The sequence below is a fragment of the Aethalodelphis obliquidens genome, unplaced genomic scaffold, assembly GCF_003676395.1.
Source record: "Aethalodelphis obliquidens isolate GAN/ISIS:26980383/991018 unplaced genomic scaffold, ASM367639v1 scaffold79, whole genome shotgun sequence".
NCBI lineage: Eukaryota > Metazoa > Chordata > Mammalia > Artiodactyla > Delphinidae > Aethalodelphis > Aethalodelphis obliquidens.
The window spans coordinates 3,308,405-3,324,761 of record NW_020838023.1 but is presented as its reverse complement, the minus strand read 5'-3'; the positions used below and the strand labels follow the sequence as shown (position 1 = coordinate 3,324,761).

The 16,357-nt window shown below is 37.1% G+C and overlaps 1 protein-coding gene across 6 annotated transcripts in view; it reads left to right on the top strand.

The window, feature by feature from the left end:
- Positions 1-14,979, top strand: part of TRPS1 (transcriptional repressor GATA binding 1) — a 255,381-nt gene extending 240,402 nt beyond the window's left edge. For all 6 annotated transcript variants that reach the window (XM_027092544.1, XM_027092543.1, XM_027092539.1 and 3 more), the window contains 2 exons: positions 5,274-5,396; positions 8,368-14,979. In XM_027092544.1, the coding sequence (XP_026948345.1) occupies positions 5,274-5,396; positions 8,368-9,429 (1,185 nt within the window). In that variant the 3' untranslated portion in view covers positions 9,430-14,979. The remainder of the gene's footprint in view (positions 1-5,273; positions 5,397-8,367) is intronic.
- Positions 14,980-16,357: the final 1,378 nt, after the last annotated feature.

The following is a 16,357-nucleotide window of genomic DNA, read 5'->3' as shown; positions in this document are numbered from 1 at the left end:
CTATCATAGCCATCTGTGCATTTCCCTAGAATGAAGTTTTCAAAGGATTCTTGATATAATCGAATAAACATAGAAATTATTTAAAGAGTTAAAAATACTTGAGGTACCTCCAGACTAACAGCATGTATATCAAATTTCAGATTGATTTGATTTAAAATGGCTAAGATATAAAACCATAAAAAATGTGAGTAAATGCTCTGCCTATCAAGGCTTGTTATGTAATTACATGGTTTCAGTATGGTTCTTATTCATAGAAAACTATTATAAAGCATCATTTCTGCACAAATAACTCCACTAGTAGGGATTTTTAATATCTTGAAGATGAATATCCATGTCTCTAAATGTTAAGCCACTTGAATTAATAATTCAATCAAATTTACTTTTTATTAATCAAATGAATAAGTTCTGTGTTAATGATGAAATTTGAAAACCTTAAAATGTTTCTTTTTGGCTGATCTTCAAATAATAAAATAAAATAAGCAATAAAAACAGATGAACCAGTTTGAAACTTCTTTTCCCATTCTTATTCATTTCTGAAGACACATCTGGATTTACCAACATATGTGTCAGGGCTCAACTCAGAGGGATCTGCAACTGACTGAGAATTTAAGCACCATAGAAGCAAAACTTCAATCAGAAGCTTTGAGAAAAATTTAATGATAGTGATGCCATACGGTGGTTAGCTGTGAACCTAAAGACTAAAGGTTTTTTCAGTTAGTCATTACACGTCTTGGTGTACTCTATAGCAGGAAAAGGAAAACAGTACATTGGATTTAAAGTGTACTTGTGTTAAAAGAGGGGTGTGTCATTTTCTGTTTCAAGTCCTGGCATGAATGATTGTCCAAATTCATCACCTAAATTGCTGTTGTGAAAATCAATATGGTGGTTCTAAAAATTTGAAACGTGGAAAGGAAACAAGTGATCCAAAATTCTCAGTCACTGGGCTGGCCTCGGAATTCCTTGCAATTAACTGTTCCTACCACTGCCCATCCTTTTTCACACAGGAAGTTACCAGCCAACAGAAATAACATGAAGGCCACACAAATGCAACCTAAAAGTTAGTGGGCAAACTATTTAAACTTGAAGTTAAAAGCAATCAGTTCCTTGTTGATTCCAGAATTTCCTCTGTAGAAATTTTCAGTTGAGATGACTTTCAGGTAGATTTGGGTTTTCGGCCAGCCTTCCTTCACTCTTGCCCTCTGTTGAAACCACATAGAAGCAGAAGGTGCACTGAGAGAAGGCCAGGGGCAGAGGATGCCATGACTGTGTGTAGCTTTGGATGCGTAAAGGACAGCCTTCCTTCAGCCTGAAAGGAGCACCTATCAAGTATGCCACCGGTGTTATCCACTAACTACTTATTCCTATCATTTCCTCTCCCAGAAGTGTGCTTATCCATATCACTCAGTTCTCCTCTCTCCTGCACAAAGTCATGGAGGTACACATTATTATCATCTCTTAAAAACAGCCTGTAGGAAAAGGAGAAACAATGTATTATTTAAAACATACACACGCACATACAGAACCATCAGCAATGCATGACTCTAGTGATGCATATGCAGGAGAGTTGCAGCTTTGTTCTACCTGACCTTGTATCCTCAGGACATAGCAAGTATCTGGCTTCAGCTATTTCTCAGAAATAAGTGTGGGATGTAGGACTGGAAAATTAACTCTCTTGATTTTATTGTCTACAACCTCATTAGCCCTCTCTGACCAACTGAAGATAGATTTGTCAATCCAAATGGGAGACATTTCAAAGGAATATTTTTTTAAAACTTTTTTTTTCAAAAACAGGAGTGATGACTAGTGATAAAAATAATAGCAAGAGAGATTATTTTCAACTTCATTAATGTTTAGCTGCTCAAGACAGAGAGCACTGTCCTAGGTGCTTATTACTTAGACTATTTGATGACTGTTAAGAGACATGATTTCTGTCTTTAACATAGTACAAAGGAGAATGACAAAATATTTTAAAACTCTGCTATACCTGATAAACTATGAATGAAATAAGACCTTTAGTGCCTTTCTTTCTCTTTAACAAGTTCATTGTTAAAAAGTGGGGCAGGGGAAACTTCTATTCTGCTTCCTTCGCCAGCAGACTGCTTCTCAGCACTTGATTGGGCTAAGGATGTTGGTGACTTCAGAATAAATGCCATACTCCATCCAGCCAGGTTCTCACTGTGGGTCAGGGCTCTCATCTGCGGTGTGATTTAGAGAGATGTGGCACGGTCTACAACTCTGTGCTCACACAACTAAGGATGTTGCCCACTTCTCCCACCTTCTCTGTTGCTTCCAGTAATTCCAAGTGCATCAAACATAAGGTTCTACAGTGCTCACCAAAGTGATACATTTGTTTAGATGGGAGGTAACTTGCTATGTGAAATATTTCTCACCTACCTCCCACTCTCCTCCCGCACACAAGCAGGCCCCTGTTGAATTCTAGGTGTGAACACCTAGACATTTCACTCTGACTCAACTTTCCATTCTCATATTTGATAAGATTGGCACAAATAAGATACATGTGATTATACCCAACTATATGCTTTAAGCATATCTAAAATGTGCAATAAGTAGATTAAGGAGATATAAACGAAACCACAAAATATTTTTCTCTTACAAAAGAAATACAATTGAATCCCCTTGATGGATAGCTAACTTGAGCACCTACTACATACCTGGCATTGTTTTATTACATCCATTTGTCCATATTAATACTCACAGCAGCTCACACTTTAAAGATGAGGAAATTTAAGCATTGCCAGGTTAAGTAACTTGCCCAAAATTGCACCCAGCAACTCAAGACAGAGACGTGTTTTGAGTACAAGTTGTCTGACTCCTAAATCTGATTATTAACCCCCCCATGCCATACTGACTCCGAGTAAGTGAATCCAAAGGACTCCTGATGTATTTAAAATAAGATATGGTTTACCTAAAATATACCAGCCTTTATTGGAGCCTAAGTACTGCTTCAAGCAAGATACGCCTGTGGAAACGAGTCCTGTAATTTCAGGATTTTCCCTCGAACTAATGAAGGGCATTTTCTTTGCAAGAGAATTAAGCACAAAGTTGTGCAAGGATTGAAGCGTTCTCTGAAACCAGGATTACACCCACTTTGGCATGCTGTGTCAAGCAGCCAGGGCATAAGGAAAGAAAAGCAGGCTGCAGTGAATGGTTATACATTCAGATTTGAGCCTCAGACATATATGTGGGTCAGTTTCCAAATGGACATTTACATCGCCTTTACATGGATCAAACTGGTGTTTATTTGCAAAACGTGTTATTTCGATCTCGGAAAAAAAGACAGCATGGCCCCAGGGAATTTTCACAATTATAACCTAACTAGGCTCCCCGACTTACCTCGGATAAAGGGGGCCCCCAGAGTGTTTGATAAACACAACCTCTGATAGATCGTTGATTTGGGGGAAACGGCAGTCTGTACTTTTGCAGTAGGTCCCAGTTTGGACTTTGAGGGCTAACACCCAACTTTTGTGCTGCTCTTATTGAGACTGAGAAATTTATGATACATTCCTGGCCCTGATTTGGGGTGGGGGGAGTAAAGAAAAAAGGGGAGCCAGAGATTATCTTTGTGAAAAACTCTAGCTTATATTACATCACTTAAAGTAGCCCAACCTGCTACAGTAATGAAATTGTGTTCTTGGTTGAAAAGGACAATTGTTAGCCTGACTTTGTGTTCACTAAAAACATTCCCCCAATCTTGTTAAATTATTGCTCTCATTTCAGATTTTTATGGCTATGCAGCTTACCAGTCCTCATTTCTTTACGTTTCATTCATTTTCTTTGTATCGATGATTAATGGAGGATGTTGAATGTTAGAGTGAGCAGGCATCAGCAATTGCAAGATCATAATTAGTTTAGCTGACGAGGGCCTCTGATAGCACTTGCATCTGGATGGAAAAATTACCCTATAGGGAACTGGCTGCTCACCAGGTCTTTTTAGTGATACATTGTGAAACACCCGATGAATCAAATGCCCTTTCAATGCCAAGAAAGTGTTCCAGTCTTGAAGCCAAAATTATGTCTGCAGAAAGCTTTCCATTTGAAATGTATCAGAGTACAATTATAACCATTGTATTTTCTTGGCAGGGATACCACTCGTCTACAGTATGGACTCAAGTTAAATAAATTGCCTAAATTTTATGAATCCCTGAAATTTTGACTTATGGTGTTTGTAATTTTAAATTTACAACAAAATTGGGCTCCAGCAAGACTTTTTCCACTCCTTATCTAACATGCATATTTTATCATTAAAGGCTTTACTTCCTAGAGAAAGGAGAGCAGAGTTGCAATTCAGGCTCTTTTTTTTTTTTTTTTTTTTTCAGCAAGAGAGTTCCATTTCCTGCCTGTTAGTATTTGCGCCCACAAACACAGCCTGACTTTTGTTTCAATGAGAAGTTTAATGGAATCATTACTTGATAGCAAGAATGGAACAAGCAGTACTAATAATCTACTTTCAAATATTCTTGGATTATTTTTGAATCTGGTGATTAGAGAATTCAGCCCACTAAAATCAATTTGTGTTCAGAAATGCTTGTGATTTCCAAGTCTGAGTCAAATAAAATAAATAAATAGCCATTGATGGGACTATGTTGTCTGGCTTAAGTAGGCCCCTCATAAGGATTCTCATTAGTAATACTGTACTTCTAGTTGGCAGAAGTTTCTACTATTCCTCTCAGCTTTGGGAGATAGAGGGTGTGTTCTCTTTCAGATTTTACAATTGCAAACCAAAAATCAGAACTGAGTGTCTTACAGTCTCTTAATACTTATGTTACGTGAATGACATCCAAAAAGACACACATCAGGTTTAATTGTAAGTGGTTTACATGCTGCATTTATTCCAAGCTTGACTATATTTTAAAGCTCAGGTAGCCTGTGCTCCTCCCTTTCCAGAGTATATTAAACATATTGGCAGGCTCTGTCTTTTGACTTTTGTTTTGACACTTTTAAAAGGTATATTTTAGGGTTCAGCATTTAGGAACCATCATGAAAGGCACAAAACCCAAAGTTCAAAAAGTTAAAGCTGTTTCTGTGAAAGGCCTTTGGTGTTGCACACACCTCATCCATCACTGTACGGTTAATTATAATGAAAATCAGTGGTGCCTATTAAACACAATTGAACCTGACCTCATTATGGGCAGTGTGGTTTTATACTGTCATTGTTGCTAGTCTAAAGACAAAACTCCTGGGTTGATTTGGTCTAACTCCACTGATCATGTGACTCACCTCTGACCTTGTGTCTTTTTTTTTTCCCATTTCAGAGGCGTAGAGGCTCGGGTGTTTTTTGTGCCAATTGCTTGACCACAAAGACCTCTCTCTGGCGAAAGAATGCAAATGGTGGATATGTATGCAATGCGTGTGGCCTCTACCAGAAGCTTCACTCGGTAAGAACTTGTTAGACTGTTTCAGGAAAAACTTTATAAAGCACCCTGGTCTGTGGCATGATAAGTTCCATTCCCTGGCTTGCAGTGCCTGCCCCTGCAGAGTTTAATGCAGTCGCTTTGAGTGCACATGTGATTTATGGTGGACCGGCCTTAGATGTTATGGGGAGATACATCTGAGATCATTAGTAATGCATTATGCTTCTTTTGATATAAAAGAGGAAAATGATTGATTTCTGGGAACGTCACATAACGGATAGTTGAACAAGTGGTTATCAGAATTCAGTGAAATTAATCTAGGTAGAAAGGAGAAACTTCAAAAATTCAGAAGTACATACAAATTTAAAAATAAAAAGGGGTTCTCTCCCATGTTCATTATAAAATCTAGGGCAGGGGGAAAATGCTTATTTTCCAGTTTACCATTGGAATTTGCCAGTGTCATTTGGGGGCTGGAAGTTGGACCCGTTCAGAAGAGTAGTTCTAAACTGGGACCCAGGATGCCAGCGCTCTACAGTGCTTCCAGTGGTATCTGAGGGCTTGCAGAGCACACAGCAGAGCAAGATGCAAAAGTGCTTTGTGTTTTAAGATCTCCGGCTGACTAATTTCTAGGGCTCTCTGAGGTACCTCAGTTATTGCTAACCAAATTTTAGGTGGAATCCTCTAATAAAATTTAAACTCACAAATCTCCCATCTTTATATGCATTTGACTTCTTGAGGATATTTTTTTAGTTTAGATAGTTTATCTGCTGACCAGAGCTGCCTTTAAAAATAGGAATGCCCCATGTAGTAAGCAGAAATCTATTTCCCTCTGCCGTTTTCATTTTGTTTGGCATTTTACCACAGCTCTAGCACCGGCCAATGAATAGATCACAGCTACGGAGAATATAATTTTAGACAAAATGTCCTCCTAAATGGACCATTGGAAGCACTCTTTTAAAAAATGCATGCTGCCAACAATGCTAATTGGTAGTAAACTGTAAAAACCTTAGTTATTAGCATGGAGCTAATAGAAGGATTCCCCACCCCCTGACACACACACACACACACACACACCACCATGACCTTACTTTTTCTTAAACTTCACCACTTAAGCACAACAATAAGCTTCCATTCAGTGGGTACTGACATTAATAATTTTAATTGAACTCAGGCCAGTCAAAGGCCAAAAATTAATTAAACTGCTGCTCTTCCAGGTTATGGTAATTTAACAACTGCAATATAAACTAAAGTTTTTTTTACAGTTACTTTAATATTCATCTCTCCAGAGATGAGATGTTTTCAATTCTGAGGTTTTTTAAAATCACAGATTTAAACACATAAAGGTTATACTCACATTTCATGTCAAAGACTGCCACAAAAATTATGAAAGTTTAAAAAAGGTATTAATGCATATTTCAGATTTCTTTAGAAGACAGAGATTAACTACTGCATATTTTTATAATATGAATATGAGCTCTTTATAAACCTGAAATTCTGAACAAAGTAAATGAACAGGGAATAGCCAAGAGGATGTGGCATTTTCATTCTGAAATGAATAATCTGATTGTCAGTAACAAGTGTGTTATCCTTTTTCCTTCAAAATATCTTTGTGACAATAAAAACATCGCAAAACGTTTTGTATTTTGTTTAACATATAAAGTACGCTCTTGCATTGAGGTGCCTCCTTTCTAGGTATAATTCATGAGTTACGTATTGTTTATATTCATATTTTATGTAGAGATTACTTCCTGATTTCAGTAATCTTTTAGAAAAATCAGATTTAGCCCATTTAAAGATTCTCCTAAATTTTTCATCTGTAAATATGCATTGATTTATTAAACATATTCTCTTGATTTTATAAATCAAAATTAGAGCTCTTACTGCAAGTAGAGTTTTTATTATAGTCTTATCTATGGATTTGAGTCATGTAATATAAACACCTGTTGACCATGTACATAAATACGAATCATATAATACTTAAGCTGAGTGAAAGTCAGCATTCTATTTAAGTACAGAGTAGACTGACAGATAGGATATTTGTACCGAGCCTACAAATAAATTTAGATTGTCAACAGAAAACAAATGCTTCACCTGTTCACAAGTAAAATCTTCCATAGTGAGTACTTATATAATTAAAGAAAAAAAAAAGTGAGAGATTTTTAAAAACACCTCTCACTGATAATGGCTTTGATTACCTGATATCTTTCCTTACAATTCTGTCAGTTTGTCTTTGATTATTTATGTTCTGATGTTTAATATTCTATATTTAGTCAGCTGGGGCTGGCATAACAAAATACCATAGACTGGGTGGCTTAAACAGCAGACATTTATTTTCACACAGTTCTGGAGGCCGGAAGTCTGAGATTAGGGTGCCATCCTGGCTGGGTTCTGGTGAGGGCTCTCTTCCTGGCTTGCAGAGGGCTGCCTTCTCACTGTGTCCTCATTTAACCATATTTACCTCCTAAAGGCCTTATCTTCAGATACAGTCACATTGGGGTTAGAGCTTCAACCTATGAATTGTAGGAGGGGTGGGGAGAGGGGGACACAATTCAGACTGCAGCCATGTTATCATTTCTCCACAGTTGTCATCAAAACCTATCTCCCATGTTACTATGTTGACATCTTGGTGCATGACTCAAAAGTTGAGGATATTTCAGAAAAATCACATTTCTTCAAGTAACTTTAAACACTGTTTTATCACGAAATAATGCAATTCCAAAATCTGTTGAGTTTGGAAAAGCTGTTTCCAAGTAGATTAAAGTTTTTCAGTCCTCCCTGTAAAGATGGGCATGATTTAATTAGGGTAAAAGAATGTGCTTTGGTTACTTCCTCTGATCCTGCTTAGGGCAAAAGGAGGAGATTTAGTAAATCTATAACGTAAAGCCTATCTTTGCTTTGAACTTAAGCATGGTTTATATTTGTGAGGAATTGTTAATGCATTTTAATGTGTTTTTTAATGTTTTCCTTTTATGTATTGTGTGTGTGTTCCCCGCAGACTCCCAGGCCTTTAAACATCATTAAACAAAACAACGGTGAGCAGATTATTAGGAGAAGAACAAGAAAGCGCCTTAACCCTGAGGCACTTCAGGCCGAGCAGCTCAACAAACAGCAGAGGGCCGGCAGTGAAGAGCAAGCCAATGGCAGCCCCTTAGAGAGGCGCTCAGACGATCACTTAACTGAAGGTCACCAGCGAGAAATTCCGCTCCCCAGCCTGAGTAAATACGAAGCCCAGGGTTCATTGACTAAAAGCCATTCTGCTCAGCAGCCAGTCTTGGTCAGCCAAACTCTGGATATTCACAAAAGGATGCAACCTTTGCACATTCAGATAAAAAGTCCTCAGGAAAGTACTGGAGACCCAGGAAATAGTTCATCCGTATCTGAAGGGAAAGGAAGTTCTGAGAGAGGCAGTCCCATAGAAAAGTACATGAGACCCGCGAAGCACCCAAATTATTCACCACCAGGCAGCCCTATTGAAAAGTACCAGTACCCCCTTTTTGGACTTCCCTTTGTACATAATGACTTCCAGAGTGAAGCTGATTGGCTGCGGTTCTGGAGTAAATATAAGCTCTCCGTTCCTGGGAATCCGCACTACTTGAGTCACGTGCCTGGCCTACCAAATCCTTGCCAAAACTATGTGCCTTACCCCACCTTCAATCTGCCTCCTCACTTTTCAGCTGTTGGATCAGACAATGACATTCCTCTAGATTTGGCGATCAAGCATTCCAGACCTGGGCCAACTGCAAACGGGGCCTCCAAGGAGAAAACGAAGGCACCGTCAAATGTAAAGAATGAAGGTCCCTTGAATGGAGTAAAAACAGAGAAAGTTGATAGAAGTACTCAAGATGAACTTTCAACAAAATGTGTGCACTGTGGCATTGTCTTTCTGGATGAAGTGATGTATGCTTTGCATATGAGTTGCCATGGTGACAGTGGACCTTTCCAGTGCAGCATATGCCAGCATCTTTGCACGGACAAATATGACTTCACAACTCATATCCAGAGGGGCCTGCATAGGAACAATGCACAAGTGGAAAAAAATGGAAAACCTAAAGAGTAAAACCTTAGCACTTAGCACAATTAAATAGAAATAGGTTTTCTTGATGGGAATTCAATAGCTTGTAATGTCTTATGAAGACCTATTTAAAAAAAAAAAAATACTTCATAGAGCCTGCCTTATCCAACATGAAATTCCCTTCTTTTATTATTCTTTCTTTTGATGAGTAGGTTACCAAGATTTAAAAGTGAGACAAATGGTCAGTGAGAAAAAATGGAAGATGGTATATAGTCCTGTTTAGAACCTAGTAGGTCAGAACCATCTTGGTGAATGTGTACTATGGAAACCATCCATAAGAAGTATCACCAGACTATAATTATTATGTTTGTAAAGAAAGAGATCAAAGCTGTCTAGAATTTGGAAGGGTTTACGTATTATGATTCTAAAGCAGTATTGGGCTGGCCATTGGCCCATTTGTTCAAAAACCATAAATTGTTGCCTGAATTTCGAAGTGTCTTGAAATCCTAGGCAGATGAGGAGAAGTCTAATCTCCAGGGCAGTGAAAGGAAAATGGCACCCTCCTGCGTGAGAATCCTCTCATTGGCCATGTTTCGAATTTAGACCTAGACGTGCGAGCTGTGGTTAGGCTTGGGGAGAGAGCAGCGGGAAAAGTGACAATGATTTTGGCCAGCCCTGCCTGTACATACACATGCACACCCTCTCTGATATTTTTGTCCTTTAGATGTTCAAATACTCCTTTCAAAACTAGTCCTCGTGTTTGCAATTTAGGTTCATTTTGTCCAAATATATATGCATTTTTAAAAACAATGTCCTCAGTGCTTACGTAGTAATTTTATTTTAGCCAGATCTTTTCTTTCTTGTTTGTGATGAACCAGTTTGGGTTTGTTTTTTAAGCTTCCTCTTGGTCACTAATCTCACTTGGCACGTTCTAACTAAAGGGGTCCCCTCAGTTCAAAAGACTAGATGGATACAAAAGTTCAGACCATGGGCTTCATTGGTTTAGAACACATGGTATTTCTCCACAAGGTAACCTGCTGTATTTATTTATTTTCTTTTGGTTTAAGTATAATTTCCAAACTTTGTGGTCAGGCAGCGTCTAAAGTTACGTTACCACAGACTGACAGTTGGTATATGTACCAATCAATCCCTTCATTAGATTTATACAGGTTTAGTTAAGTAGCATTAAATAGGATTCTTAGAAGTTTGCTCTTCATAGTACTTTTAATACATAAGGCTTTGTAAAACTATCCATGAAGGGAAAGCCTCAGCATAACTGCTCAGGGAAATAGGGCTAAATAACTGAACATTAAATAATTGGTTAAAGGTGCTGTTAGTCGAGCCTCAATGCTTGCTACACAGATGTATGTACAAGGACTGACTTTAATAATTTGCATTATATTGTCCCAACCAGTAGTTTATTTTTTGCCACGGAGATGTAGAAGATATTACAAGCTGCTGGATGCACTGTCAGATTAACTTATTTCATTAAAGAAGTTGGGAGAACAAATAGGAAAAAAAAAACCTTATTTTTCTAGTAAATATTAATGTATTACATTTCAAATAATGGTGCCTGACATATTGAATAATTATTTTCTACAGTGTACGTATGCAACAAAGATATTCCATCATGCATTAGAGTCAGTTCTGGCTCTGCCTAGCTGTTTACATTTGCAAATGTAGCAAACAAGGTAATGAAGCAACTATTTCTATTGCGGTAGATATCTTTTGTGTGTGTGTGTGTGTGTGTGTGTGTGTGCATTAAAGTTGTAAACGGTAACATGAAACAAATGAAAGTTCTTGATATAATGGTATGACAAACAAGAAGGAAATAAAAATATTTTTATGCCTACTTAGGAAAAAAAGGGTAGCACTATTCATTCCAAGTACTTTTTTTTTTTAATTTTTAAGCTCTTAACTCACATTGTTATGCTTAAAGTGATAAACATATATCCTCTTTTTATTGCTTTGTCTATGTTTCAGATGACACATTTCAGAAATTATTTTGATAAGTGCTGCTGGAATCTGCAGCACTGATGTTTTTATTGCATTCTGTAGTCGCATTTGCACTCCATTTTTACATTAATTCGCAGTTGCTTTGTATTGTTTTGTTTTGTTTGGGTTTTGTTTCTTTTTCACAGTGCCAGGTCTTCGTTTCTTTAAATGGATGACAGGTAGAGTTCAACCAGTTTGTGACTGTTGTAGTGAATGAAGTTAAAAATGTCTGTCTGATGTTGTGTTGTCATTTCCATTCTTGCATTTTCATTTTCATGTTTAAAAAAAAGAAAAGAGAGAGAGAGAAAGAAAGAAATCAGGACTAAGCCTTCTGCTTCAGTTTCATTTTTAAAGGGTCCTATTCCGATCTTACCTGTCAAGTAGCTCTAATATAATTCACATGAACTGAGAGAGGTGGAATGAGGGGCTTGGACATTCAAATTATGTGATGTCATTTATCTTTCTTAGGAATTTTGATGAATGCATCTCAAAATGTACAGGCAGATTGGAGAGGTGACAAAGATCTAAACAAGAGGAGATTTCCCAAACAACAAAACTATATTTAATTTTTTTAGTGAAAGGACTAGAAACAAAGTGCACTGTGGCAATCTGCAAGTAACACGATATGTGGACTGCTCAAATCAGAAAATACCCGAAGTTTGGTCAACTTGGGTAGTAGTACAGGTATGACTTTTTGGGCAAAACTACTCCTTAAGCAGTTTCTCCAGTGTGTTTCTCATTTCTCAGACACAAATAGGTTGTTCTTTTTTGATATATATGTCTTTTTTTTAACCTGTTTTTTTGTTTTTGTTTTTATTTTTCTCAGACAAGTAGTAACGGTTAGCAATGGAAATACATATCACTGTTCTTGGAATATTTATGGTCAGTCTACTTTTGGTAGAATATTCTTAGATAGCATTGACACAATAGATCTTATTCCGTATTCCTTTATTATTGATTATTTTATTTTATTTTTTCCCATATTTTGATGGGGAAGAGGTTGGGCTATTAAAAAAGATGAAAATTTATCACAACACTAAAATACCTCTTATTTTTTTGACTTATGAAAGCCTTCATTCCAGCTCTCAAAATATATTACAAAACTGATTGGTTAGTGTCTTTATTTGGGTTTAAGATTTCGGAATCATTTTGTCTTAAATAATGATTTTAAATGAGCTATTTAGGTACTTAACATTTTTTTTTTTTTTTGAGGACTTTCAAAATGACTTAGGAATTTTCCCTCTTGGAAAAGGCTTTCCCTATGATAAAAACTATACGCCAGCTAAAATTGTATGTCATTTAAAAACTGTAAGTCTTTTAAAAGTACATGTCCATATTCTGAATTGGGCTTTGGATCAAACTTTAGGCCAAAACCAGCTCATGCATTCTCATTCTTTTTCTCACTCTTTCTCTCTTCATCTCTCACCCATATATTCATATTGTTGTTTGGGATAGAAAAATCATAAAGAGCCAGCCCACCTCAGAAGATTGTGGACTGAGAGACACTACTCAGTACTCTTAAGTATATGAGAAAAGGATGGAGCTCTCACGGTTAACACGTTAACTCTGTAGTTCAAAAGGAGAAGAGTGTGCCCATTCTTTCTATATGACATATTGAGATGTTCTTTTAAAAAATCAACTTTTAAGATAGTGATGTTTTCTTCTAGACTGTTCTCTTTTAGTAAAGGTAGTTTTTAGAAAGCAAGCATGGGGATTTTTTCTAAGGTAACATTAATGAGAAGAAAAAAAAAAGTGATTATCTTAACAGCTCTTTGTTGAAGCCTGTGGTAGCACATTATGTTTATGATTGCACATGTGCACATAATCTATGATGATCCAATGCAAATACAGCTCCAAAAATATTAAATGTATATGTTTTTTAAAATGCCTGAGGATATATGTTTTTCTTAATTAATTGAAGAGTATCAGTACTGCTACCAAAATAATGATTAGCCTCCTCCTGTGTGGCAACGAAACATCACCAGGTGACCTGTCTTAAGACCTCTGAATTGCCTGCCTGTTTAGTAAGTGAATATGAACACAGTTCTAGAGAGAGAAGATCTAACAACCCGCGGTGGAAGCATGAAGAAGCTGGTGGTCAGCTTCTGTGCCATATGCCAGCTTTTTGCCTAAAGTTTACTTTGAGCTCACAGCTTCCTGTGTTTGGGTTGAGAGCCATGACAAAAAAAAAAAAATGCAAGGCATCTTTGGTGAGTGAGTAGGTGAAAGCTTGCTGACTGTCCTAGATCACAGGAGAAAATGGAGGAATTGAAATCCAACCTGAATATGAGACTAAAGATGCTAACCAAAGGTAGGTACTACTAAGTGGAATTCTATTAGCAGGCAACTGTAAATGAGAAGAGGACAGCAAGACATGCACCGGGACTTGGAAGGGCTGTGTTATTTTCCCAAAGAAAGACTTGGCCAAGGGCAGAAGGCATGGCTTCTTTGCAGTGCACTTCCTTTTGGTTTTCAGTTAGCGTTTCATAGACAGTGGACCCACGTGTTCCTGCTAGCGGTTAATGGTTTAGAAAGCATCAACAGTTATCTGCAGTAATTAGGACCTATGGAAGATGCTAGGTTGAAGTGTGTCAAGTCAGGGATGAAGAAAATGTGAAATTCAACATTGGTCCACACATGGAAACTGGATAATGTATGCTCACATGTTGTTCTCTTGAAAAGTAGAGCTAGAAGCTTCACTCCGTCCTACACCAGAGAAAAGCAGGAGTAACTTTACAAGGAAATAACGTTTAGCCTTTCTTCATCAGAGAAAACGGTCCCTCAAGACCCATGAGTCCCAAAACTGTATACTGATTTTTACCCCTGGTTTTTTTTTAATTGTATGACCTGCAACAAATCACTTTTTTCTTTTTGTGCCTCAGGTTCCTCACCTGTAAAATGGAAAAAAAATATATTAATAATAATAATATTAATAATAATAATAATAATAATGGTAATGTAGTACTTGTTTGTAAAGCACTTTGAGATCCTTGGTTGAAAGGCACCATGGGAGTGCCAAGTATTATTATATGGCCAAGGGGCTTATTTAAACTCTCAGTTCCCAAGGGCCAGGAAAGGTTGGGGTCATTTTTATTAAATAAGAGCTGTAAATATCATAATTAGGCAGCCTATAGCGTTGACTATGAAGAGGCAAAACTATTACAAGGCTGATAAAACCATAGTTTCTTAATGGCTACCAAGAGGGCAAGTATCACAATAAGAAATGCCAAATTCCTTTGGGTGACAACATGAATAATTTGGGGGGGTGGGATGGGACGGGAAACATCTCAAAATGCCGATGTAAAATTCACCTACAGCAATATTCACCAGCAGAAAATGTCTTTCATATGGAATGATTTCATGTTGCTAAGAAAAAATTCAATTTGTAGTCCTGATTTGAATACTAGAATGTTGGCTATAATAGTTCTGTTCTTACAACACATGGAATTTTTTTTGTTTTATTTAATTTTGTTTTCATAGTGCATGTTCATTTCTACTCACAAACATGTTCTTGGTGTATTTCTTATGCAAACAATCTTCAGGCAGCAAAGATGTCTGTTACATCTAAACTTGAATAATAAAGTTTTACCACCAGTTATACATAATGGTGTTGGTATGTTTTATATGGATTCACTTTCATCCGTGTAGCAATAGGAAGTTCAGACCATTGTAACATACAGACAGGTTCTGATGAATGGAGACGGTGAAATCAAATCACCATTTTCAAAACAGTATGACTAAGATTGAAAAAGCCTGGATTCTCTCAACTTGTTTTGTTTTGCTTTGCTTTTTTTTTTTCCTTTAACCAATCAATCTCTTATTGATAGATTTTGTGTAAAAAAAAATTATACAAGTTTTCTTTAGGAAGATTAACAATAAAAATTGTGTTTATTTCAAAAACATTTATTGAGTATCACGTATTGAGTGTCGAGTATTGGGAAATGATTGTTACAATATGTAAAAAATCCCGCTTTTGAAGTCTAAGTTTGAATTCAATTTAGTATACCCACATGAATATGATGTGAAGATCTTGATAAATCATCTCAAGAAGTTTATGTTAATATATTACATGCCTTGTGTGTTGCCTTAAGACGAAATTAACCAGAGAGGTTTCCGGAAGGTTGATTTTGAAAGAGGGAAGAGGCAGAAGAAAACTAGGTAGGCAAAGAAGACTCACCCAAATATTTATGACCAGAAGGAAAAACACAAAAAGCACAGGACGTAAAGTATATAAATAACTCCTTGCTTCAGAAGATTTATTTTGAAAATGTTGAATTAGTGTTTACCCTCGTAGCCCAATCTTCACTTCTCATTTTTGTGAACCCAAATTAACAAATCCTTTATTTTTTCTAGTTCTTTCTCTTTTCCCCAGCTTTGAAAACAGCGGAGTAAAGGCTTGGAGGGGCTGATCATAATGGTAATAAGCTTGTTTCACAGCTGGAGGCAATATTCTCTAGATAAGCGTGTAATAAGAACGCTTAATGTGATTTGTTTTCCTTATAGAGAATTTGATTCTTCTCTCAGGGAAAACTTTTCAGGTAAAGTTAAATACACTTTGTTCTCACCCAGGACTGTCAGAATCCCTTTCAAGGAGAACTATGTGCCCATCAGCTCTTTACCATAGTTTGAGGGGAGGGAAGAAGAGTGAATCACCTTTTGGTATCCCATCTCCAGGCCGGGGTCACAAACTCAGTGCACAAAAGGAGCAGGCAAGTGGCCTGTGTGGGTGAAGCCAGCTGGGGAAGACTTTGGGAACTCTATAAAGGTAGCCTTTCCTCAGCTCGAAGAATATTGCCAAGCTGACTTGTGTTCCCAGATTTGCAGTTTTCAAGAAAATCTGGACAAAGGAATTTTCTATGAAATCTAATTTTGAATGTCAGTGAGTGACTTTTTTTTTTTTTTTTTAATACTGCAAGCCAAACAAAACACTTCTTCAGAATACATTCCACCTCTAGACAGGCAGAGTGTGAGCCCTGGA